Raw genomic sequence first — 27,844 nt, forward strand, 5'->3', positions numbered from 1 at the left:
AACAGGACACTGGCGTAAATTCTCGACCGTCTCACACTTCTGTTTAATCAGTTTTCTGTTTGACGTTTATTTAGCTGTGTGAAAATCCCGGAGGAACCCACCCGGGGGATTAATAAAGTTTTATTTTATCTAATCTAATCTAATAACTTTAATCTCAGCCAAACCGATTTACTCACGAACAAATAAAACACTGAAAAAAGCCCAACAATAACATTTTAGGTTGTCTAAGTGACTTATATATTACATTTAACCTGAGTAGCGAAACTCCGGGGTTATCTGAAAATGATGTGCCGGGAGTTGCGCCGTTCTCGGCGGCTTCAATGACCCTCGAGCTCCCGGCTTGCTATCGAGCTGGTGGGTAGCAGATGCTCCGAAAACGTCGAAGCACTTTTGCAAATATGCGATATCTTGATAAACCGAGCAGATATTTGAAGTTTACACAGCTACTTTCTCGCCATGTTATAAGCTTATTTTGTGACCCAGAAAGATTAGTAAGAGTAATTTTAAAACTTAGTAGCGGCCGCCATTATTGGAAACTGGAGTTTGGCTAGGCGGCGCTATGAATTCTGGGATATGGTAGGCCACAAAGGACACACCCGACCCATCCTTCAAATTCGGGGAAAAGGAGGACGCATTTGTCGGCTGCATTCGGAGGAGTCTACGAATTTGGACAGCCTTCGGCGTATCACTGTGACGTAATCGGTCTACAAATGCTGCCTCAGGAGGATGCAGCCCATGAATTTGGACAAGACCATAGTCAAAATCTTTATCGTTGGCCAAATTTATATTGTTTCTATTGTATATCGTTTATATCGCCCACCCCTACTTTAATCCTAGTTTTGTGGCAATTACTTTCTACCCTTGTGTCATATATCCATTTATCAGCCTCTTCATTACTGGGTTACTGGTCTGGATCATTCAGAACTTCCTTAATTCTTCATGGCATAGATTCAAAAAGGTGCAGAAAGTATCCCTCAGAGACTTTGATGTCATCAAGCAGTTTCTGCAGATTTGTTGGCTGCTCTGTTGGATTGAGAGCCATTCTTTCATTGTTGGTGTCCAACAACCATACCATTTTCAAAGCCACTTACATCTTCCCTGCTCGTTCTGATATTCAATTTGATCTTCAGGAGGTCGTTTTGAGCATGTCTTCATGGCCCCAATGTAAACATAGCTGTTTAGGTATTTGTGTTAACAAGCGCTTAAACAGGTGTACCTAATGTGGCTCATAACTCGATGATGAAATTTTTTTTAAGACTTTAGGACAAAATGTGTGCTTTCATTCAGGTTCCTGTATGTTCCAGAACATTTCACATTGAAACAGGCACGTCTAATCCCCACCTGAAACAAGAGGACACAAGCAAGGACAATGACAATTTTATTTATATACCACGCTTCATTACATGTAAAGTCAGAGTGCTAACACATAAAATAAAGGTATAAAAATCTGTGTATATTCACATTGCCTTAAGGCAGAGAAAACAACATATTGCTACATTTTTTTGTGTAACTCAAGATCAGTCTAAGTTTTGACCTTGATTTGAACGTGCTTGTCCTGTTTTCTGAGAAATTATGCTGTGCTTCAAACAAAACATCAGTGCAAAATGTGTGAAGGGATACAAAAGGAATTCATGCCACATTAAATTGATAATATGACAGAAAATTTGGTAATTGCGTGTCTTTAATAAGTAATTATATCAGTGTGGTTAGATTATTCATAAACTCCTGCTGGTAACAGTCTGTATAATGAGATATTACAAGAGATGTTATGCTAATTCACATTTCATTACCACACTAATAGTAACTAATAGTAACAGTTTTCTGCCTTTTAGAAATGAGTCCTGCAGATTGCATGATGTGTAAAACTCTAACCAGTCTCATTTGTCTGCTCCCCCTCTCCTTCCTTTTCTCTCTTGCCTTCTCTTTCTCACCAGAAGGATCTACCTCTGCCCCGAAAAAGTAGTGGGTAAGTTTTCCTCTGCATTTCTCCTACATAATAATATGTTTTTTTATTCAGTAGTATCTGTAGTGCCCATGTGTGACATCATCAGAATACTTACTGGAGTTTCTTTGTAATGTTGGTTGTATGGCTGTGTGTGATGTGAGTTTTTTTCTTGCTTTGTGGAATATCTTGAATTTTGTGAGATCCTGGTGGGAAAAGTATGATAATTATCTGTGAGGTATTAAGGAAATCAAAGAGCATTTAATGTGCTTTGCTACAATATACTGCTATTTTGCAATTCCTTGTATATTGTATGGGCACAGTTGTCTGACTTGAATGGCATACTGTTGAAAAATGAAGAAGGAATCATATTTTTTAAAGATTTTTTAAAACCATTTCAGCTTTATTACAAGAAGTCATGGTCAAATGATGTTATTGTGTAGTGAGAGCCTCATCTACTGACTGCAGCATGTTTCAGCTTTGCAGGAGCTTTTTCACTCATGGAGCTTCTCTGCTGGTTCAATCTGTTGCACCACTGAGCTGTGCAATGAAAGTTCAGCAGCAGGAGCACCGTGCTGTGACCTCAATGCCCCGTGTGGATGAGAGGGGTCTGAGGGTTGAGAAAAGAGAGCAGAGCAGTCTAGGACTTAAGCTGTCGAATGTTTAGTTACTTACCTTGTGGTGGGAGAACTGCTTGTTTATTGAATTACCAATATAATACCAATATAATATCTGCTGTTGCAAACTTACAGTTGGTGTGTCACCAAAACAAAAAAGCCCTGCGTGATGATACCATAGCTGGTGTGGCTATCCTAAAACTGTGAGCGTTCAAGCGTAACAATCGGTAAAAACTGTGTCATCTCCTTGTCACCCAAGCATGATTAGTCACTCTGCTACACCTGTGCCCCTTATACGTTCCCCCTGCCAGGCTGTGCTACACTGCCACCCATGGTGAACCCAGTGCAGACAAACACAAACATAGCATGAAGCCCTTACAGTTGGTTAAGTAAGGCATCAGACAGTGAAGAGCACCCTGACATAGTTAATGAAGCTCTTAAACATGACTGAAATAAGGACTTACAAAAATCACCTTACACATACGGTGAAGATAAAGGCTGTGCTGAGATTTATTCTCAGAGAAATATTCAGAGCAACAGAATGTTTCTTACCATTTTCTCTTTATAGCCTCAGTCTGGGTGCCCCGGCTGGCTGATTCGTCTCTTAGTGAATGGAGCACAGAAAGGGAGAGAGAGCTGTCTGCAGAGGGAGAGCAAGACCTTAACTGCAAAGCAGAACGTGTCCATGGATTCTGCACAAAGTGCTTTATTGTAGGTTGGCAATAATGAGGTGAAAAGAAAAGAGTCACGTACCTAAGCTGAGGTACGCATATATCCTTTGCCAGTAATGGGTTTGACACCCATTAAACTTCAGAGCTGTCTCTAATTCTTTGTGACAAAGATTCAACAAGGTGCTGGAAACAATCCTCAGAGATTTTGGTCCATCTTGACATGATAGCATCACACATTTGCTGCACATTTGTTGGTTACGCATCCATGATGGGAATCTCCCATTCCACCATATCCCAAAGGGGCTCTGTTGGGCCATTTGAGTACAGAGAGCTCATTGTCATGTTCAAGAAACCAGTTTGAGATGATTTGAGCTTTGCGACTTGATGTGGTATCCTGCTGGAAGAAGCCATCAGAAGACGAGCAACAATTTTCTGGTAGCATCTTAAACGAGGCTGAGTTGGTATTTCTGGTTGATTGTGATTATTTGAGTTACTGTTGCCTTCTTATCAGCTCGAAGCAGTCCGGCCATTATCCCCAGACATCTGACATGAGCAAGGCATTTTCACTCAGACAACTGCCACTCACTGGATCTTTTTCTTTGATCTATAATCGCCAGACATGGTTGTGTTGGAAAATTCCTTTAAATCAAATGAAATACTCCAACCAGCCGGTCTGGCATCAAAAACCATGTCACGGTCAGAGTCACTTAAACAGCCTTTCTTCCCCATTCTGATGTTTGAATTTCAGCAGGTTGACTGAGTTCCTGCCATGTGATTCGCTGATTCTACATTTGCATTAACAAGCAGTTGAACAGGTGTACCTAATGAAGTGACCATGAGTGTATATTGACTTCCCAATATTAAAAATTAAATGCTTATCCAGTTAATATTTATGCACACCGCTTAATATTTCAGAATTAAATTTACGCCCACTTTTATTTTATTTTAAGGGGTTTTTTTTAGTTTACGTTTGTTTTGTTTTGACTGGCTCCTGGCTGCAGATGAAGAAAAAAACACGAAGCAGATATTTTTAGAATCAACATGACTCACACTTCCCTGGGTACGTCCGATGTCCATTGTGAGAAAAAAAATGCAAGAAAGAAACGGCTTATAAATAATAGAAAATAAGAGTCTCTGTATAATTTTAGGTTGCCTGACACTCATTGTGTTTAAAGTTTAAATAACATTTATATTGCAAACACAAAAAATGTTGGTTGAGTTGGCTGCAGTGTATGACTCATTTTGTACATGACTTCATCAAGATCATAACTTGAAAACTGTAAGAAAAAGACCCACTAACACTTTCCTGTAGTTGTGCCTTTGAATGAAATGATTAATGGGAATTCCTTCATAATGTCCCACGTTAAAGTTATCAAGTCCAGAGTCAGCTTCACAAAAATATGACTGACTTTTCATACTGAAAGGAAACTCTGCTTAAGTGAGGTACTTTCTGTGCAGTGTAGGAGTGAATGGGATAGAATGAAGTTTCGAGGTTTGACAGAACCAATTAAAATGGCTCGCGGTGTGGCACAAACGTGTGAAACCCCTTCACATTTGACAGCTATGTTGGTTAAAATATGAAATGTATGTATGTATGTATAAAAGAAGCTTAAACGACGTGCGAGTCTCTGTCCATGGTGCTGAAACCAAGTTCCCCACTTTTCCTTTGCCCCTTAGTGCTGGTTTATCATTGATTCTTTTGTCCTCGGAATGCAACATAAGAATAGAACTAAACGAGTATTTTTATTTTTAAATCTCGATTTATATACTGGAAGCCAATGTAATAAAAACTTTGCTGTTCTTAAAAATCAGAAGCCTTGTTTTATTCCTCCCATCCGTCTTAATTGCTCTTTACTTTTTGGCTGTGTCCTCTCTTTTGCTGCTGCTCCTGCTGTTAAAAGCCTTCCACAAAATCAGGGAGAATTTGGAAATTTGCCTTCTGCTCAACATGCAGCCGGCAAATACCTTTGAACCTGGAGGACAGTGTAATTTTTCTCTATATGCTTACTCTTTGCTGTCATTGCTTCAAGTGTTGAAATCCTTGAAATTTTTCTGAAATTGATGTAGCCATGCCTTCCTCCCTCCCCTGCTTATTTTCAGCTCGCCCACTTTTGCTGTGCATGAGTTGAATGTGAATCGCCTAGCTCGCTCACATGTCAGTTTGTCATGTAAACTGTTATTGTTGTACTGCCTGTCCTGGTCGTTTAGGGGGTTATAAATATGAAGCATGGTGTTAATTCTCCCCATAGAGCTCAGTTTAAAAAAAATATATTATTAACTTCATTTTTTTTATTGCGTGTACTTCTCTGTTTAGTATTCTGTATACATCTTACTCTGAGCAGAGGTAATGTCTGCTAGCAGTAGTCTGACACTGTTAGCATATATACATGCCAGGGGTAGTTAATGTGCGTCTGTATCCTCGTTTATTGCAGTTTACTGTTAGACTCGGTTTGGCCATGCGTGTTTGTGTGTGTGCTCTTATGTGAATCATGTATGTGTGTCTCCAGCGGCTGTCATTGGATGTATTTTGTCCGTGACCTTTGACCTGTGTGGAAGGGTGGCAGATGTCACAGCATGACATGAAGGTGATGCTGGAGAGCTGGAGGCTCACAGCTGGTGCTGCTTTTGGGTTTTCTTTACATGCGTCGTCGTGTTGGGCAGTGGGTGTAATGACTGACAGTTTATGCAGAAAATAAATTGAAGGACAGGCGGGTCACCAACAAAAATAACACAGAAACACGGAAACACCCACCTTGTCTTCTATATGATATCATGCCACCCATCCCTCTCTCTGTGACCCCCGCTGTGTTTCAATGATATCATCGCCCTCCTCCCACTTCCTCCCCTTCTCTCCTTCTCTTCTCTCCCATGTATATTTTATCCACCCAGACTCCCACATTAGAGACGGCATCCATTATTGAATTACTCCCCTCAGCACTACTGTGCAACTGTCACCCCACGTCAGCTTTAACATTTGGTGGATTTGTTTCAAAGGGAGGGAGAGAGGGCGTACACATATGCACACACACACAGAAATGACATCTCTCGTGGTTGGGCATTGCAGAGCAGCTCCTGTGATATCTAGGACAAAGAGACAAGTGCCAGAGCTCATCCAATCTGGCATTTCATATTTTAGAAAAAAAAACATAACTGTGTCAGTGTGTTTCTATATGCATGCATTAAAGTAAAAGGCTGGCATATAGCCGTGGTCAGAAGTTTACACGCTGTCATCATGGGCATGAATATCATGGGGATTTAGGGCTTTTAATGATTTCTTTGAGCTGTTCTTTTTACAGGGTGGAATGACTGAGCAGCATACATCTTTAATGACTTAAAAAGTAAGAACTGGGTGAACAAGCTTATTTTTGATTTTCTTATATTTGATTAAATTTCCCCGTAGCAAATTACATCTTGGTCATCTTGATTGCTTTTGGTAATCATCAAAAACTTCTACCGTTCTATGGCTGGACATTTGACTGCTTTTCTTATCAGAATTGGTAGAGTTAAATGTTGAATTTGGAGGTAGTCCTTCTTCATTATTCCATCCACTTTGTACAATGTATCACTACCACTGGCAGCAACGCTCCAGAGCATTTTGCTAGCACCACTATCCTTGACAGCTGGTACAATGTTCTTAGGTTTTAAAGCCAAACAGCTCAGTCTTTGTCTCATCTGACCATAAAAGTTTTCTCCAGAAGGCATTTGGCTTGTGCATGTGGGCTGCCTCAAATTTCAGTCAAGCTTGAAGGTCTTGATTTTGGAGCAGAGGCTTCTTTTTTAAGTGCCAACCTCCCAGTACATGGTGATGTAAAACTCACTGTGTCACGGTGGACGGTGACACTGGTATTCCTGCAGTTTTCAGTTCATGGCAGGCTTGAGCCTTGCCGGTCCCTGAACATCCTAACCAATCTCCTCCCAACTGACGGTTACAGTTTAGGTCCTCTTTCAGACCTCGAAAAAAACCAACTCTACTCAATCAGGATCAATAACTATACATTAATAGACCTTGACCATGATAAGTTAAAAAACCCTGTAAAACATTTAGCACAAATTACTAAAGGATTTAAGTGAGTGTATGGATATATTTGAGCCTGTATGTTTACTTTTGAACCCGTGTGGATTACAGAAAATCCTAAATAAATTCAAACTTGTGCACAAAGTAAAAACCTGAAAAAAGAACAGTTCAAAGAAATCATTAAAAGCCAACAATTACAATTACATTTCTGCCCACAATGAGTGTATTTAAACTTATGATCACAACTGTTGTTTTTCAGTAATTTCTCACTTCCCCATCTGCATCTGCAGATAAGTACTAATTTACAGCAGTAGAACAATGCATGTGGGAGTAAGTAAAAATAGAAAAAAGGCAATATACCAACCAATAACTGGCTTAAAGAAATGTTTTTAAGGGATGAGTTTGCATATATTTTCTGATTATCCCAATAAATCTAACAGAAGATCTAAGGATAAATTTATCCTACTGTTAAATAAGTATTGTAGTGTAGCAAAATGCCTGGTAGGTCCTCTGTGTTATAGAGCTCCCCATACCATTGCATTGCACATGAACACCAGTAATTATTTTGAGTGTTTATCACCTGCCTCTGCAAAACAAGAAAGTACTTAGTGTTTTATTAAAAACCCAGAGTATTGGTGTCAAAATCTTCTGACTAAATGCACGTGTGTATCGTAGGCAGTAAGCCATGATGGCTCCTACAATATCTAATATCACATTACTGCAAACCTGACCTAGTTTAGTTGTAGTAACAGAGCTTCAGAGGCCATTTTTGATTGACTGAATTAATGAAGCATCACCTTGATGATCTATGAGCAGACTGGGAGGCAACACATTTGTGGTTAGGGTAAGGCAATGAAAGCAAGTAATAACAATTAGGAAAATATTGTGATTTTTTTTTAAGAAACGTTAAGATAAAAAAAAAAATGCTTCATAATCTATTGTCAGCTATCCAACCAGCCTGAATGTTACTATAAAAAGCTTTCTTCTGATTCTTGTGTTAATGCAAGTAGATTTTGCACTATAAGGTTTGATAATATTATCAAAAAAGAAACATGTTAGTAGTTGTTGCTTTATCATGAAACCTACAGACATTAATACCATCCATCCATTTGGATCCTATCCCAGCTATCATAATTGGCACAGGTTGGCAGTCTATCACAGGGTTAACACATAGAAAACAGACAGTCATTCACTATGGCCAACTAACCTACCATGCATGTCTTTGGACTGTAGGAGGAAGCCAGAGTGAACTTGAGAGAAAATGAAAACTCCACACAGTCAGCCAGTGGATTCAAACCCAGGACCTTCTTGCTGTGAGGCAACAAAGCTAACCACTGCATCACTCTGCTGCCCTTGACGATAATACAATATAACGATAATATCATATTTAAAGCAAACTATACAAACACAGACGGCAGTTGATGTTGGCATCGGTACATGGGGCAGAAAAGAGAGAAAGAAAAATATAACATCATTGTCCTTGAATGGTCTGTTTTTTAAATGATGTCATTCCCTGCCTGGTGGTGCTCATGTGTAAGCTGTAGCAGACACAAAAACGCACAAAATAACACATGAAAATCACATTGCAGTGTCCCTCCTCTCTTTCTTTCTCTGCCTCTCTCTGTGTCTCTCTTGTCATTCACATTAGTCTCCAGTTCACTGCCCCCCTCATCTCTCCACCTCTGATTGGCTTTCACTCTGTTATTCTTGCACTCTCACTTGCGTTCCCCCCACATGCTGTTTCTTTCTTTCTTTCTCTCATTCATACTGCATATACCCCTTCCCTTTATCTTGTTCTCCTCCTCCCTTTTCTCTCTCTCTCTCACTCTCTTTGGTGCCCCCCCTCCCCCTTTTGCTCTGTCGCTGTACACTTCCTGGCTTGGCACGATACCCTTGAAAACAGCTCCACAATCCTCTCTCCTTCCGAGAGGGATGCTCGGCAGCCTGTTCCCCCTGTCTCCTCTCTCTCCCCGTCTCTCCTTTTTTTCCAACTTAAATTCTCATTTTCTTCATCTGTAACACAGATGACATTTACAAATCCCTCTTCTCTCCCTTGCACACACTCCTGTAGGCATGCTCACGTGTACAGACATCAAAGAGAGAATGTGTGTGTGTTTTTAACTGGCCAGAGGAAGCTGACATGCCAGCGTGGAGCGTAATCGCTGCTTCTTGACTGAGCGCGAGCCTGTGTGTGTGTGAGAGAGTTTATTTCGGTGTGTGTACGTGTGGAGGCTCAGCTGCTCTCATGTTCATCTGCCAACACAGCCTCTGCCGCTACCAACATGTTTCGACGCACAAAAAGGTAAACGCAAGCAATCTGTCAACGTGCAGTCTTTGTGACCGGTGTGGTGCCCTGCTGTTGTTAGTATGTGTTGATTCATCGAAGGAGGTTGTTGTGTTTTTCCATGATGTGTCCGTTGTCCCTGCCAACTGTCATGCTGTCTCACAGTTGTCTCCCTGTCTCCATTTAGCTTCAGCAATATGGTGTGTGTACTTGTGTGTTTGTTTTTTGGCATACATATGTGTGCGTATAATGTGCTTCTGTGCACACAGCATGTTTTTATATGTGACAGGTATATGGCAGGAGGGTTTTTATAAATGCATCATTTGTTTGCTTATACACTCCTTATGTGTGCTCATCTCTCTTTTACAATACAGTCCAGCATAAGACTTGTTATTTGTATTTTCACACATGTTAATCTTTATTTTAGAGTTGCACATGCTTTAGATTATGGGTTGTGAGTTGGGCTCCTGTCTGGCACACTCACTCTGGAAGGTATGTGTGTGCTTGTTTAGTAGCCTGTGTGTCGGAGATAGCTTTATGAAGTGAAAGCATTTCCAGTGTCCAGGGAGTGCTTGTGTAGCAGAGAGCCAGCAGTGGGCAGTACTAGAGTGCTGGCTGCCTGGCAAACCTCCTGCCTTCCTCTTCACTTCTCTCCCTCTCCTCCACCTTCTCTCTTTCCTTTATTCTCTGTCCCCAGCATCCCCCATCTATCTTTTTTCATTGTGTCTTTTTTCCTCCCCCATTATCCCCTCCTCGCCGGTCTCCACTGTGATTAATTGTCCTCATCTCATGTCATCTCAGGGGCATTAGTCGGACTCTTCACTGTCCCTCTCCATGTGCTGTATGTGAACAGGAGTAAAGCCTCACTCAAACTACCCCCCCATCCCCCACCCCACTTACTGTATGTGCCTTAGAGAAAATGTGTTTATTTGGGAGACTGTATAAGTCTGTTTGAATTCCCTGTATGATCTTAACTCGTGTCTATATTTACACAGATGACTGTAAACTAGCAATACAGATCCACCACAGTATGAATTTACATCAATATGAATCCAGTGATCCTGTGCTCATTTTTGGCTTGTTTTTGTCTTGGCGATTAGTCATTCATGAAAGTTGTTGTTGATTAATTTTCTGACCGTTCGAGTTTTTATGTTTGTTGGCACTGACCTGGCACTGTCTGCAGCACTAAATATGGAAAGCTGTCAAGTACTGTTGGCATCCGATGTCTGGTTAGATTCATAATCGGGTTTTCTTATTCTTTGCTAAGATGCAAACAAATAATTTGCCAGTTCTTAAGTTTAATTTCGACAGAGATCTTGCAGAAAACATGTTTATTAAACATAATTTTGCTTTAGGGTTTTTACAGTACTGTATTTTCAAATCCGATGCCAATATCCAGGAAAATACTGAAAAGGGGGAAAAAAACAAAAGGCATTTTTAAAAATAAGAGTTAGAACAATGATGTTCTGTGCAAATGTATTCAGCTCCAGCCCTGTTTGTTTCCTGTGCTTCTGGTGACTTGGCACCACATTTTTATTAGTGATCACATAGAGTTAAGGCAGACTGCCACTTTTTCTGTGTACTTGTTGGTGAACCTTTACCTACTTCAGTCTGGGACAATCTCGTTATTGATTGGAATAAAATAATATTTTAGACTAAAATATAAAATGCTGCGTTTTGTAAAAGAAGGTTTTGGTTATGCTAATCAGTGTACGTGGATAAGACAGAACTGTCCAGAACAGTGTACTAGCCACATTTGTTTTTAAAAAATGCATTTTATTCCTTCTTTGTAATGACCTGATCTATATTTTTCACTTTGTAAGACACGTATGACTTACCCTCTATTCTAGATCGAAACAACATCAACATCTGTCCATTTACAGTTCAGTTTTTGGCACTTTTGACCAGAGACAGGATGTCTAGGTTTCAGTGATGTTTGCTGGCTGAAACCTGGTGAACAGACTGCCTATTAACCTTACAGATGGTCAGGACTGATAATATTTGCTGCCTAGCCCCAACAGTGACATTATTTTATTATTAGCTATAGCCGCTAGCCGCTACCTTAACCATAACTTAGCAGACTGCTAATGTGGGTCATTGCTACTAGTTAAACACATAATGTTAGCGTGTGCAACAGCCAGGTTAATATTTATGATAACTGTTTAAATGGGAGCTTTACTCACTTCTCAAGATTCCTCAAAAAGCCACAGTGTTGTTCTTTAAGACGTTTGTTGTGCTGCTGTTCTGGTGTTCAGCTGCTAGTGATGGGAGGGGCTGTGTGTCTGCCTGTCTACAGTGCTGCTGTTGTGTGATGGCACTGTTGGCATCAATCCTGTTACAAAAAGGAATATATGTATGTGCTGCCTGTGATATTTACATCTTAAAAAAATAAAGCTTTATCGCATTTTCATAATTTTAATAACAAAGGTATCATAAGTTCTAGTGACATCCCTGTTATGCATACTGATTTTGTAAAAGTGTTGAGACTCAATTATTGTATCAGCACTGAAAAACGTTCACCCGTCCCAGGTTCTGTGTTATAAATATCATCCCTGCTTCCTCTCTTAATCTGCGTTTTTTTAATTATCTTCCTTTCTCTTTCTTTTGTGTGTGTGTTTGTGTGTGTGGGGTTTCTTGGCCGACTGTGGCAATTAAGAGAGATAATGCTTTGTGTCCACTCCAAACAGATTGAGCTAGAGGAAGACAGTAAAAGTGTGTGAGTAAGAAAGAGAACAGGAGGCACGAGACAGCAGCAGGAAGAAGGAGAGTGGGGTGGGATGAAAGGCAGAGCCTGAAGTAGAGTCTCAGTGTACGTTTAAGTGCAGCCCATGACAATAGAGTCTGAGTCCTTGTCTGCTTCATTCTGTCTTACTTGATTTCACCATCTAAAGGTAAACTCTGGAGGTTTGTTGCTCTGGATTTTGAGATCCTGAAAGAAAGGCAGGGAAAGAGGAGAATTAAAAGATTCAAACTGGATGACAAACAAGTGAAGGAAGTCTTAATGGCTTTCTTGCCAGAGACCTTACCTCTCTCTCACATACTGTATATATATATATTTGTTTGGACATCATGCAGAGTACCAATGAACCCACTCATGAACAGGTCAACTCATGACGTTTCAACCCACTCACATGCAGGTGTTAATGTTTATTTTTCATTTGCAACGCAAAGGAAAGACTGTGACTCAGAAGGAGCGATCATTAGTATTTAGGTTTCCTGTTAGCTGAATCTTCCTCTTTACTAACTGGGCACCAAACTGCAGGCTTTATTACATGTTGCTACTCTAATCTAACTTCATTAAATATTGTAAATACTAGTTCCATTGTACCAATCTGATATGTGCAGATGTTGTTGTGGTCTCTGCAACAAGAAACTCTCAGCTTCAATAGAGCATACATTATGTTGATGGACCTGATACCCAGACATAAGTAGGTTCCACAATTATCTGCTTGAGCACATACTCAGTGGTGTTATGGCTTTTAGATGCTACAAAATAATGGTCCTTTTTCAGATATTTTTGTCAGCACAGTGTTCATGTATGAGGTTAAAAACAGGAACATGCTTATCTGCACTTTGCAGCAGCAGATGCATAAAACCTGGGTCTGTCATTTGGTGTTTGAGCAGCTTTATTGCTCTGCTGTTTTTTATTGAAATAGCTGTGCAGAGAAAGGTAGTAAAGAAAATGTTCAGCATCGAACATGGATTCTCTTCTCCGTGCTTTATGCCTGTTGTTTGTACCGTGACGGCACCATCTGTTACTGGCTGGTGTTCAGGCTAGCCTGGACCAAAACACACAGACTGTTTTTGGTTCATCTCTGATATTGCGATGACATTATAACACAACTTATCATATAGACCCCTGAGCTGGATGACAGCCTGGCAAACCTGAACTGCATGATATCAAACCTGAATCTTCTGATAAGACATTTTTAGATAAAGATACATTTTCTTAAGTTCATCTTTATTATTCAGCACAAGGAAAGCTTTGAAATTAACTGAGCAGCTGGTGTCCGTTATTTTATTCAGTATAAATTTCTGACATGCATAGTTATTGAAAACTGCTATTAGAGTTGACCAAGAACACTGAGCTCATTTTGATCTTGCAAACAGAAAATATTTGTGTCAAATTAGTATAACACAAAACAAGTTGATATCTATTTCTCAGCAATTTACTGAGATTTCAGACACATATTAGAGTCGCTTTCTCCATGAGGTATGTGAAATAAGGTTTAAAGTGGATGTTTTCAGTAAATATGAATAGATATGGTGCACTAATGCAAAAGTCTGTCTTATTTTGTCAGTGATATTGTTTTTGTGTCTGTTTATCATTTACACCCATAAAACATATGTTGCTATGCTTGTTACCACAGTCATATATCGTAACCTTTGCTAAATAATTCGTTAAATGTGTTAAAGGTAACATGATCAGCTTGGATTTTCATATAAAATGTTACTTCTGTAACATTTTAAGCATCTTTTGATGACTGCAGCAGTACTTCACTTATGAACTTGGCCTGTATTTGTATAGCGCTTTTACTAGTCCCTAAGGACCCCAAAGCGTTTTACACATCCAGTCATCCACCCATTCACACACACATTCACACACTGGTGATGGCAAGCTACATTATAGCCACAGCCACCCTGGGGCGCACTGACAGAGGCGAGGCTGCCGGACAACTTAACATAACGCCCTCATATTGTACCGAACAGTAGGACTAAGGTGATTGCCTGATTATTCAAATTTTGTCTTAATAATCATAAGATTGTGGGTGGGTTTTATGAATGTGAGAAAGAGAAGTTGTCTCTGCTCTTGACTCTCTTGTGATTAAAAAACGAAATATGTTTGGAAAGATGTGATTGCAGTGTGCATGATTTGGTGTATTTATAAAAAACAAACAAACTTAAAAGTAAGAAAAATGTGAATTATTATATTTTGACAATCAGCTTGTCACATGGCAAACACTCAATACAACATGGTTGAGACGACATGCTGAAGTTTAAACTGAGCCTCAAAATGGGGGTGAAAGGTAGCTTAAGTGACTTTCAACATTGTATGGTTGTTGTTGTCAGATGATCTGGTCTGAGTATTCCAGAAACCGCTGATCTACTGGGACTTTCCCACAGAACAATCTCTAGAGTTTACAGAAAGGGTCCAAAAAAGGAGATAATATCCAGTGACCTGCAGTTCTCGAGTTGAAAATGTCTTTTTGAGGCCAGAGGTCCATTCTGCCTTGTATTCATGCTGATGGCCACAGTATTTCTTGGTACACTGTGATGCATACTTAACTACAGACAGAGAATAGAGCACTTGATGATCTCTATATGCACAGTAATTTTGACAGTGGTTCAAACTCCGCGACTGTAGAAAGAAATGCAAACTGAGAACAGCTTTGTTTTTGTAAAGGCACATCTATACTTCCTAGCACTAAATCATCTTGCGGTAACAGCGTTGTCACATATCTGATAAGAAAATGTCAAAATGGTTTCATTTACAGTTGAGTCATTTTTCTGTCTTGGAACACTGAGTTAATCTCCCCACTGCTATCTCCAAGAGATGTTGTGCCTTTGCTTTCTTGTGAACTCACATGCATTACCCATAATCACGTGATTTTTAATGTGTGCTAGACATGAGACTCCCTACTAACGCAAACGAGTGCTGCTCACTCAAGGAAGGGTTTTATTCTTTATGAGGTGGTGGCTACGGATCGTTTGCTGTGAATGAGGTCACGAAGGGAACAAAGTGAAATGCCGTTGTTGCAGTGATTCAGAGCACTTCTCGGGTCTCCACATGCAGTCTCTGCAGACAGCTGACACAGCTATCAACGCAATGTGGAGAGAGTAATGCAGACAAACAGGAAACCAGCAAATGAAAGGCCTGATAGACACATGCAGAAAGAGCCAGATAGCTCTTTGCACTACCACAACTTCCTGCTGCATCACTCCGGCTGAGGATACACTTTCACACCTTAACAGGACATCTGACAACACCCTCATCTATAGAGGGAATGATGTGACTGAAATAGATGTCTGGATTTTTATTGTACCCAGTACTTTATTTATTTATTTGTCATATTTATGAGCGCTGCCCTGACTGAGGCACTGCTTTGAGACCAGTGAATCTTTGAATGCCATGTTGTGTCATCATACTTTTTTCATAATACACAGAAAGCTGTGCTGTGCTGCTGCTTCTGTGATTATGTGAGCTGTCTTTTTTAAGTAGTTATAAAAATTAAGTTAAAAAATCGAATCCAACTTGTGAGTTTTCTCTTGATAGGAAAGAACCTTTCACGAAGGTTCACAAGGTTGCAACCACAATCAATTAGCAGTGTGCGCTGCAGCCTTTAAATTAGTCTTTTATTAGCTGTGATTGGTGTGACGTGTCCATGTTGATTTGATTAAACAGACACTTTGATACTTTTTAGCAAACAAACACGTGTGAACTCAGTGAGGCGTCCAGGTTTTGTTCCAAGAACAAGCTGTACCGAAGATTTCGGTACAGCTTAATATACCGTCATTCCTCAACCAACCTTAATTTATGTTCTTTATGCTAAGCTAAGCTAATTACTGATCTTTGTGTATACTCAGTACACAACAAAACAAGACTTATAGGCATCTTTCAATTAACACCTAACAATGAATTAAAACAGTCCAGAACAACTACAGCTAAAAGGAAATTAGTTCCATCCACAGTAACTTATTTTTGGCGTGTAGCTCTCTGCTGGCAACTCTCCATCGTTCCAGGCAGAGCAGCAGCAAGACCCCAGCACAGAGAGGGCATCCATGTTAACAGAAATGACACTGATTAAGTCAGACACATAAAGATGAAGAGGTGGTGTGGAGATCAGCTGATTTGGGTTGGGATTGAGATCAGGGGATCTGTAGATATTGCAGCTGAGCTATTAATCTGAAATCTGAACAGATTTCCCAAAAGATGTTTAACTTTAAAAAGAAGGTTGAATACCACCAGGTTGAATAACCCATCTGTAGAGTACGTGGCTGCTCAGATGTGATTCTAACCCTGTTGTGATACAATCTCCTCTTTGAGCTTTTTTGTATCACCTTTATTGCTACAAACAGTAGGGAAATCAGTGGGATCAGGGTCAAATCTGTTTGTAATAATACAATGTATAACAGTGAAAAATTGGTAAAAAATCAAAAAACCTCTGCTGTCTACATACATAAAAACATTAAACAGAATTTCACATCCAACAAGTCCAACAAGATCCTTTTAAATTTCAAACCAAAATAGTGACATAGTTGCTGCAGGACAGTGATCTAACGAAAAAAAAAAAAGCACAGGTGAAAGGCATTGTTTTATATAGTATACAACCATACACCAGAGTTAAGTCTCTTTTTGCGAAGAGACATGTCGCAGGGAAGATGCACTTGTTAGCACAGGCTCACTCAGATTGATTGCAGCATGTTTACAATCTGCCTGCATTTATCAATTAGACTTCAGTTACTTTCAAACCTTCACCAACTGATCTGAGAGTAATTGCAGTCAGTCTGTGCAATTGCCTTCCTATTGAAAGTGGTCATGCAAATGTTAAAGGTGCTGTACGCTCAGTCTGTGGCCAGACATTCATGGGAACTACTTGCAATCATTTACAAAATGCTAAAAATTGAGTCATAAGCTTTTGTAGAGTTCAGGATCACTTCGTTATTCATTGTTAATGCACTCTGTCAGTCTCCTCTATCGGCTACCCACATGGTCAGTCACAAGTTTAACCAGTAAGTCAGTCTGAATGACAGGTTTTTAGCAGACCGGTCACCAAATTAAACAGTCAGCCTCACTGTCTGTTAGCCAACTTTCTTATACAATCAACAGCTGCATAAACAGCTAGGTTTAAAAAAACACAGCAATGTATTAAGTAATGAATTGGCAGCAACTCCTAGTAACAAGTGAGCATTGTCCCTTTTTCAGAAATTCAAAATAGTCAAAATAGTTTTTTGACATGCTGAATTTTTTTCTGTGACCTCTTTTATTCAATCTTCTTCTTCTATTTGTCATTTTTTAAATTTTCTTTTCTGCCTTGTACAATGGTGAAGCTATGGGTGTTACTTTTTTGTCCGGCTTTGTCACGCTTTCCCCTCGGTTAGTCTCTCATGAGGAATAACACCAAAAGCCTCTATTTATGTCTCTCTGTGCTACATGGCATAGCAACAAGAAGGCCATGTGACTAACCCCTGCAGCAACTCCTGACATCCAGACAGTCCTGTTGTTGCTCTCCTGTTTTCTTCATCATCATTTATCTTTTCTGCTTTTGTCTTTTACCTTTTGTCATCACCTGTTTTATTTAATCTGCTGCCTGTCAGAATCACTCATTCATTCTCTCAGTCTCCATCTAGATGTCCAATGCTCAATAAATCTGCCCACATGGCTTGATTTGGACAATTTCCCAAGTTTGGGATCGATCCAGGTCTCAGTGACTGTTTCACAATGTGCCTGTAAGAACAGAGGATGCACTAACAAGGACCAGCCTCTTAAAGGGGCAGCATTTTATTAGGTACAACCCTTTTCCCACAGTTGTAAATATGCACTCTATTTTAAGAGGTCCTGGCAAGAGACAGAGAGACAGAGAATGTCACCTGACAGGAAGTGAGACTGGATGGATCGATGGTGTACCCATTGAAAAGGTCTTGTGTCCTGTGTGCCCTGTGAGTCAGCACTTAGAGCAGAAGATGACACCACTGACTGATAGACAACACACACACACACACACACACACACACACACACACACACACACACACACACACACACACACACACACACACACACACACAGAGAGAGAGTTAATAATCAGCAAGGTAAAGCACATTAAGCATGCACAGGCGCTCGCTCACACCTATCTGATGGATGGTGTAATGGGCGTAGGTAAAAACTTGTGTGTTTCCATTCCATGTGTGTGTGTGTGTGTGTGCGTGTGGGTGTTGTGTGTACGCCGGTGGACCATGACTGATTTTCTATTTGCATGCACATGTTAGCCTATGACAGGTAAACCCCTCATCATGCACTGTTAGGCTGTTCATTCAGAATCTGCTGTCCTTTAATTGATTGTATTTAATACGGAGCTGCTGTGTTTTTATCAGTGACCATTTGTTGTAATTAGTGTGCTCAGCTGTCTGACTATAATGTGGTCAGACAGCTGAAATCTTTTATGATATCAATGAGAAAAGAAACCCAAGTGTTTCATATCCCAAACTAGTACAGTGCTATCGAAAGGTCGTGAGTCACCCTTCAGTTCTTTATGTGTTGCGAGCAAAATGGGACAAAGTTGGAGCGTTTTATTGTACAAAATAACCCCAAGTCAGAGTTTGTACCATTTTAATGAGCTTGAAAGTCATTGTGTGATAACCTCAGAGGCTGAACCTCTTAGGCAAACCTTCTTGTAATTTCTTTAGTTTTCAGGAATAATTCTTCTAGATTTTTGAAATACATTCAAAGCTCTTTTTGAATTCCATCAATTCTGACAAGATCCCCAACATCACATCCCTAAACCATGACAGAGGCTCCAGTGTGTTTTACAGATTGCTATAGACAGTCACTGTTGTGTTTAATTTGGGATACCTGAGGCTTTTCTCCTCATTTCCCTTTCTTAAGAATCGCTTCTTCACAGCCACATTTGCATCACTTCCTGTTTTTCCTGAGGTTTCACGGTTTTCACGGTTGTTCCAATACCGTTATGTTCTCAGCTCCCAGTTCTTACTTTAAGGCACACTACATTATCACATATGAAGATCTGGATTTTAATTAACCCAAATTTGCCTTCGGGGAGAATCTTACAATATACGTCACATCTGTGCTGATTTAAAAACAGGTTGTTTATCCTTCCAGAGAGACTATATCAGCCCCAGCATTGCGTTAAATATCCCAGATTTAATCCCCCACATCCATGTGTTATTGTTTGCATCATTTTTATTTTCAGTTTATTGAATCTTTGGTCGGTGTTATGGGGACTGACCCTGTGTTTTTCTCCATGGTGTGTTTGTGTGTAAGAGACTAATGGCCCTATGCCAGCCAGAGGCCTGTAGGGGGATAATTGCTCGTCAAAGCTTCTGCACGAGTCATTACCACAGATTTAACCTTTGACCCCCTCGAAGCAAGCTGACCAGAGCATCATAACCACTTACAGCACTGGGGTTTCATCACTGGGAGATTGGGACACAGGCAGGGGTTGTTGGCTGTCTACATGTATATTTGTGGTATGTGGTAATTTTTTTTAACAGCAGGATGTTTGCATCTCTATTTAATTTTAAAAAAAGTGTATATATTAAAAAAATAGACTAATTTATGCATGTAGTTACTAATAGCTTTGTTCTCTAAATGCGCGGCGCCCAACAGTATTCGTTGACTGGTCTGTAACTTGATCCAGCTGCTGACTGGTACTGGGCAGGTAGAGTTCAGTGGGTTCAGAACAAACGTGACCAGTGACAGTTAACACGAAACAGAAAAGTCGTGGCTAAGGTGAGCTCTAGAGTTGCTGATAATTATGCATTTGCTTCTCCAGCCACACTGCTGATTTAAATCACACCTTAGTTTTCATCATAGTTCATTTTCTCCTCAATTAGTGTTTAATTAGTTTGTTGGCTTTTTGACCTTGCACACATCAGCAATGTTTGCAGTGCTGCAGTTAACTTCTGTATACTCACACTGTTGAGTTAAGTTTCCCTTAAGTGGCTTATTACCATGTTCTTGTTAGTTAGAAATACTTGACGGAGACGTGAATGAAGCAGAAGCTTGTCATTGCTGAGGATGTTTGATAGTTTCTGCCACAAACCTGGATGCCGTGTGCTATGTCTCCAGCGTATTGCATATAAATTGCACCTCAGGGCTCCGTGTTTGTTGACTGTTTAATCTGCACTCAGCATTAATCTCATGTTAAAAATGCTCCTTGTCACTGATTAATATTAACAGCAGATTTTGTAGGAAAATCAGCTAATATTACAAGATGATTGCCTGTATATAAAAAATGGAAGTACCACAGTGACACTACACGTTATGAATTCTTGAGCTTGGCTTTCTTCCCATGTTTTGATGATGTGGCTAGCTAGCAGTGGGTCTGACTGTAATCAAAGAGTACAGCACGCTCACATTGTAGCAACTTCTCACTCCAGAGGGAACCACACCCTATTTCTTACTCTTTTTAACTTCTGTTTTACTCTAAAGGAAACCATCATTTACAAAATCAATGTAACTTTGTATTAACAAAGACTTCACACTTGTGATCAAGACCATAAAGTCAGTAGTGAAAGTTGGCACCGATGTTATAAATGAAGTAAGAATTGCGATCACTTCGATCGTTTCTTCTACATAGTCAAACTTATTTTTGCAAGCAGAGGAGTCGCCCCCTGCTGGCCAGTGGAATCAAGAACATCTCTTATTTACAGTGAATGCTCTGAGGTGGTGTAGCCTTCCTATGATACCCATATGATAGCTGGGATACATGCCAGCTCCCCAGCCTTAATTTGTTGAGCAGTTAAGAAAAGTATGTCCACCTCTTCTTCATGCTCGAGATGTTTTAGACTATACTTGGAAGCAAAAAAACAACAAAAAAACAACAAAAACATGTATGTCCTATGCTTTGACAGAGATGACAATGTCACGCAGACACACTTTTCTTCTCCCTCCCATATTAAAAGTAGCATCACACTCGCAGCTTTCTCGTCAGCTCTGGTCGGCGTCCACAGAGGCCCACACAATGGCAGCATGCACCGCTGACCCCAGTGAATCACACGCCGCCTGATTGACACTAACCTCCCGCCTCGCCACTAGCCCTCTGTCACACACAGATTGAGCCTGCATGATGGATTACACAATGGATTATGATGGATTAAAAAACTGGCATTCACGAGAAAAACACACAAATGCTCATTGGCTCTGTTGTGTGAGCAGACTCTGGTTCTCAGTACTGAGGTTCACTGCCGGGTGAAATCTTTTTTCACATTTTTTTGTAGATTAGAGCTGATTCAGTCTCGTACTCACCTTAATAATTTAATTTAATACAAGCTGTCTCTTTTCTTGCTGCGCGCTCTGGTTAAAACCAAATAGTTGTAGATGACGCCGTTTGCTTCTCATGAGTGTGACTCTAAATCTGTTGCTATGGTAACATTGTACAAACCCCCCCCCAGTTTCTCTTCGTCTTTCTTCTGTATGGATCGAGAGAATTTTCTCTTGATTGGCCTAATCTGATCTGAAGCGGTTTGAATATTTTAAAAGGAAAGAGTCTTGTTTTTAGTGACGCTTCAGCCTCTTATGTTTAAAATTCATGCATGCATGAGACGGATGACTGAATGAGCACAAATATCACTGTCAGCCTGAAAACAGAGAAGCTGGCAGATGATGTATTGCAGGACTGTTTGGCTGTAAACTGACAAACTGTAAACTGTTTGTATTTGACTACTAAACTAGCGGCAGATTTATGATCCAAAGATGGCAGTGTACAGCGTATTAACTGTGTCTACGTTTCTCCCACACATACACACAGAGACACACAAACACACACACATACTAACATCTTCTTAACCAGACTGAAAGAAGATGAGCTCAGGCTGCACGGCTATAACCGTGACGGAGTGATTTAAAGTCACATTACCACACACACCAGCTTTCTCTTATCTCCTTTGCTTTCCCAGTGAAGTGTATCCACGGCGTGTTAGTCAGAAGCCCCAACAGCCGCCTATGGCGCCTATATTCCTCACTGACTGCTACTAATTATCAGGAAGGGATATAGGGTGAACATGATTGGACTTTACAGCTTTCTTAAATGATCTTATTGGTACTCCCTAGAGAAGGGACAATGGTGTAAATATACAGTTTTTATAGAGTGTGCATACTCATAGAACAGAGCAACTATAGCTACATTAGTGAGCCTTTTTGTACCGATTTACTCCCCACGATGTCACACATAATAACTGGGGCTGCAGCTAATAGGAGTTGATTGGTGAATTTATAATTTGACTTTAAAATATCAAGTGAACCACAGGAAGTTTTATCAGAGTAACAGTCCAAAATACAAACATATTCATTCTAACACATATAGACAATAAGAGACAGAAATATGCACCAGATACAGCAATGAGCAAACTGTAATGTTTTTGGTTCATCGGCTAATTATCCACAAGGACTGATTTTTTTTCTGTGTTTTGACTGTTTCAGTTTTAATACTGTTTCATGTCTTACCTCATCATATTACCGTTTCCTCTTGAAATTGTAGTTTTAGTAAAAAGAAACCACAGATATACCTGTTCAAACACACATTAGGGCAGATAAATAATCAGCCAATCACATGGCTTTGTTGATGCCAGAGGTTAAAGGAGAATTGCCGAAATGCTTTGAGCTGATAAAAAGACAGCTCTTACTCAAATAACCAGCTGTTACAACTAAGGCATGCAGAAGTGCATCTCTGAACACAAAACATGCAGTGAAGTAAGTGGGCCGCAGCAGCAGAAGACCACACCCACCTCTAATAGTGGGAATCTGAAACTGCTATTACACAGGCGCAACAAAATTGGACAATAGAAGATTAGAAAAATGTTGCTTGATCTGATGAGTTGCAATTTGTGCTGCAACATTTAGATGAAATGGTCAGAATCTGCTGTAAATCCATCCATAGCTGGAATCAAAGGCTCAGGTTGCTCTGTTGGTATAATGAACAGCATTTAAACAATACATCAAAAATTTAAGGCCAACACATCTGCAGCATCTGAGTAGTATCATGTCACTATGGCCCGAAATGTCAGAGGAATGTTTCCAGCACTTTCTTGAGTCTGGATCACAACAAATTATCAGAGTAGCTGCTAAAACTGATAAAGTGGCCAGAGAGGCAATATAGTAGACATCCAACAAACAGAAACAGGCGTTTTGTTAAGAGAACATAAACACGTAAGCTGAGAAAAAATTTACAAATGCTGCTATACAGCTGTTGATGATCAATATATGGTGACCTCTGTGACCTCGACCTCAGGGTCGAGGTTAGAGGTCAAGTTTTCTAAAAATCTTGTGAACAAAATAAATCAAGAAAGATTTCCCATTTCCAATTTTCACATTTATGCCATAGGTTCATCTAGCACGAGGCTGTGCGGCAGCAATGGTGACTGCCAGTATTTTCATTTATATGTTGTTTAAACTTAAAATACAAGCACAGGAAAGCTGGAAATTGTGTGTGCACACATAATTATACAAAACAAACAATATTTTTATGAACTGTAAACAAAAAAGGAAAATATATTATGCAATATTATATATATTAGAACAATGCAATGTAATACACAATATTGCAATGCTATTTAATTTGTGTTATTTAATTTTTTGTATAGTCTCATACTCATATTCCTAATTATGCTGCATCAAGTTTGATGCTAGAAAGCGGTTCTTTATGCCGAGGAGCACTAAAGCACTTTATGAGGCTTTCTTTTGATGTGTGACTGATTTGTGCTCTGTATGTAAGTCTGTCTAACAACAGTAACCCAAATAAACCAGATTGCAGTAGGTTGCAAGGCACTGAGCTTGGTCGATGGTTTCAGTTTTGTAAAAGCTTTTGTAAATGTGTGTTCATGCTGGTTTTGTTAAACAGGACTTCTTGGTAAATGTTAGAAAGGTACACTGAAAGAGATCTCAAAAAAAAAAAAAAAACAGTGGAATATACAACCACCATGGTAGGATGGTTTTACGACCCGCCCCCCCTTTCCCCCGCTGTGTCTGTCATATGTGCTCCACTTAGTTTTAACAGAATTGAAGTAGCAGGGCTCTTACGGTGACCTTTACTGGTGTGACTGGCAGTTGGAGTATAGAATAAAGAGCAGAGCTCCTATTTAACCTTTGCTACAGTACAAATGCTTAGGGCAAGATACCCTTTTGAAGCATTTCATTTAAGATAATGTTGTAATGCAAAGAGGCTCTCAACTCCACAGGAAGATTAGATGGCTTTGCCTTTGTAGGGTTTTCATTCTGCTTCGTTTTTTTATAGTTTAGTCAACCTTGTATTGCCTTAAAGGGGAGTTAGGGGAGAGAATGACTTTTCCTGACGTCACACATTTCAATTATTCATCATTTAGAGAGTTAATTTGGGAGAAGGAGAAAGCAATATGGATCCGGACATGAATGCAGTTATCAGAATATGGTGACGCCGTTTGTTGTGACTGGGGATAATAGAGAATAGGAGGAAAGTCTCAAAAAGGAGGCAGGTAGAATTAATGCTCCTTCCTGGTAATATGTGGTTTGCAACATTAGGTACTAGACCTGAAAGTGAATCACTCCCATTTAACGAGTCACTGATAGAGTGTTTCTCCTGTAGATACGATGAATCATGAATCAAAAGCTAAGAACGTGTTCTGAAGTGAAGCTTGAGTGGTGTACACTCCAGCGATTCAGCTTTTTGAGAAAGAGCAGCAGTGAGAATGTGGATTTTTCATGCCTCTAGGAAAAAAGAGGAAGGGAAATGAAAGTGAGTTTCAAACAGGTTCAAGGAAATGTGCACTCGAGTCTTCTGTGCCTTTTTTTTTATTCCTTCCTCTGCCACCCTTCCCCCTTCTTCTCTTCTCGTTTTAAGAGAGTTGAAGCAAAGTATGGTGTTAAGCCACTTCTAGCCCTCTGTCCAAAGCTAATGCATTCCCCTTAAATATTTCAATGTGCTTCTCTTATGTTCTGCAACACTGAGTACAAGCTCTCCTTCAGCTGGCACCCACAGAGGCGCACTGCCACCAATGAAATCCTGCCAGTTAGACTTCTCATACTGCTAGAAACAAGCACTGAAGATTTGCATTTAAAAAAAGGATAGAGATGAGGGAGGTAGGAAGGAACTCTAAGACTGGGATGTAGATTATAGATACAGGGTTTGACCATGTTTGGGATTTTTTTTTCTTTACTCCTGGGTGTAAATGCTGTGATTGTTTTTTACTTTCTGCACAGATGTAGAGCAGCATGCTAGCTGATGCAATAAGAAGCAAACTTGTGTTATTTGTCAGATTCGTTGCTGCTTTCTAAAATCTGCTCTGACGGGCACTAATGTGAATCACACACAGAGACATTAAAGCCCTGTGAGCAATCCTTACAGGAAAAGAGCACCTGAAAAATCCTCTTCCCTCTTTATGAGCTGTTACATAAAACAATGACCCTTGTGCACTCTCCGTCAAAATGCACAGCGGCACCTCCAGTGGCGGCAGCATGTGTAGTCTTTATGGTTCAATAACTTCGTTCCTTCATTATGGTCTATACCTGCCCTCCCTGTTCCTTCTTTTCCTCCCTGTCTTCGTTCCTGCCCTCCATCAATCTAGCCTTTATATTTCACAGCGGCAGCCATCATGCAGCTGGACCTTGAGGAAATTAAAATCTGTCTTGCTTTGTCGCACTCCCCTGTGGACCTGCAGATGTCAATAAAATCCTCTATTATGTTCTGGCACATGCACACACAGAATGACATACTGTACTCAAGATAAACAGCATGCACACAAATATTTAACTGCAGGCTATAGAGTTATTTGGGCTGTCATGTAAGCGCACGGCCAAGCTCGGCGAGTGTATTCATTAACCTGGTGCTCCCTGAGTCGTTTGGGCTGTCAGCTGTTAATTGATCTAATGAAGACAAATACTGAGGTGCTCTTTGTTCTTGTTTACGTTTGTAGTTGCAGAACCAGTAACCGGAAAAGCCTCATCCTGACCAGCACCTCCCCCACCCTGCCACGACCGCACTCACCACTGCCCGGACACATAGGTCAGTATGCCTGGTGTATATGTTTTACCACATTCTCAGTTTGATTCCAGCTGCCTTTCCTGAACATCATATCAGTCTGTCCCGCCGCTTGTTTCTTAGCATCTCAATTATCTGCTATGAAAGCCAAAATAAACTGTCAAAAATGGGCATTGTTGAAAATTTGAAATAAAAAGAAAAAAAGAAAAATTAAATGAGGTGCAAAGTTTGAAAATAAAACAAAATTTACATTCACTGTTTTTACACCAGCCAAAGGATTGTAATTATATTTTTTCTGTTGACTCTTTCTGCATTTGCATGCAGTCTGCAGTCTGCAGCTTGCTTGCATTGGCTGTGTATCCTGTCAGGTTGATCAGTAGAAAGCTGTAAAATATCCCCATGGCTGTCTCATTGCATCGGCATGCAGGAGCAGAAAAAAATCCAAGAACCCGCTCATGCAAACATGGATCCATATAGTTATAAGCAGAGGGATTAGAAATGAGATGCACATTTCCTAAAGCTTTTGACACAGTTATTCTGAATATTCTAGGAAGTGAACAAAACCAACTGACTTTTAATGTAAAACAACCACAAACAGAATGTATTTTAGTTTATTACCCTGCCCGGTAACCCAGAGCGTCTGTTTTTTTTAACTGTTTTTTCTCCATATGTATTTTATTAGGAAGCAGTCCATTGGACAGCCCGCGCAACTTCTCACCAAGCGGACCTGCCCACTTCTCCTTTGCCTCTTCTCGAAGGTTGGCATCAATTCTTTTGTGCAAAATATTGGAGCTTGACTGCTGTTAGGATTATTCTAAGACACATGCACACAAACACAGTGAAATCCTTCAGGGAACACACCCACTCAGTCGCACACACGTGTAAAATGGAGCTGCAGCTTTGTCCTGGGTCTGTGTGACTGAGGCGTGACAACAGGCCGACATGAATCAGGCGAAGTGCCTGGACTTTGCCCAAACGAGTTCCCCCTCATCACTCACTCAGGGGAAGTGTCAGACTCCGGGACAGCCGGAGGAGGCCTCAGGGAAGAGAGGGATGAAAGGAGTGAAAGTGTAATTGGATAGATTGAAAGGCAGTGAAGGTGGCAGAATTGCTCCGGTATAACAGCCAATTGTCCTGTTTGGAGGAACAAAAATAGAAACTGACATTTCAAATTTTGGCTGTTAAAAGTTGTAGAGAAAAACAGTTTTTGGTTCCCTTTGTGTCTAACATATGCTTTCCTGTTTTTCACTTTTGTTTTTTATTTCTTTTCTCAGGGCCGATGGTCGCAGATGGTCTTTGGCTTCTTTGCCTTCCTCAGGATATGGCACCAACACACCCAGCTCAACGGTAGGTTTCAGCAGAAGATCGAACTCTTTGATTATCATTCCTGCAGTTTAATGTGATCATTGCTGGAATTTTTTTTTGTCTGGTTAATGTATTAAATGCATTTCCTTTGTCATAAAAACATGTGCAAGGCTGATTTCATCATATTTTCATTGTTTATTCTTTACATCCCGTCTGTTTTTCCTGACTTTGTTGGTGCTTTGCTACATTCCTTGCTACCTGAAAGGCAAATACAGATTAATGGAACAAAAAAAGGATATAGCATTTGTCCCATTTCATTTATG

At 40.2% G+C, this 27,844-nt stretch overlaps 1 protein-coding gene across 3 annotated transcripts in view; it reads left to right on the forward strand.

Moving 5' to 3' along the window:
• Positions 1 to 27,844, forward strand: part of mast1a (microtubule associated serine/threonine kinase 1a) — an 81,691-nt gene that overhangs the window by 14,538 nt on the left and 39,309 nt on the right. Inside the window, exons 2-5 of one of the 3 annotated variants that reach the window (XM_006787378.2) lie at positions 1,935 to 1,966; positions 26,152 to 26,240; positions 26,899 to 26,974; positions 27,491 to 27,563. In XM_006787378.2, the coding sequence (XP_006787441.2) occupies positions 1,935 to 1,966; positions 26,152 to 26,240; positions 26,899 to 26,974; positions 27,491 to 27,563 (270 nt within the window). Of the gene's footprint in view, positions 1 to 1,934; positions 1,967 to 9,345; positions 9,548 to 26,151; positions 26,241 to 26,898; positions 26,975 to 27,490; positions 27,564 to 27,844 lie in introns of those variants that run through there. The other 2 variants (XM_035906356.2, XM_006787379.2) reach the window with 2 other exon arrangements.

The sequence above is a fragment of the Neolamprologus brichardi genome, chromosome 6, assembly GCF_056152115.1.
Source record: "Neolamprologus brichardi isolate AB-2024 chromosome 6, ASM5615211v1, whole genome shotgun sequence".
Taxonomy (NCBI): domain Eukaryota; kingdom Metazoa; phylum Chordata; class Actinopteri; order Cichliformes; family Cichlidae; genus Neolamprologus; species Neolamprologus brichardi.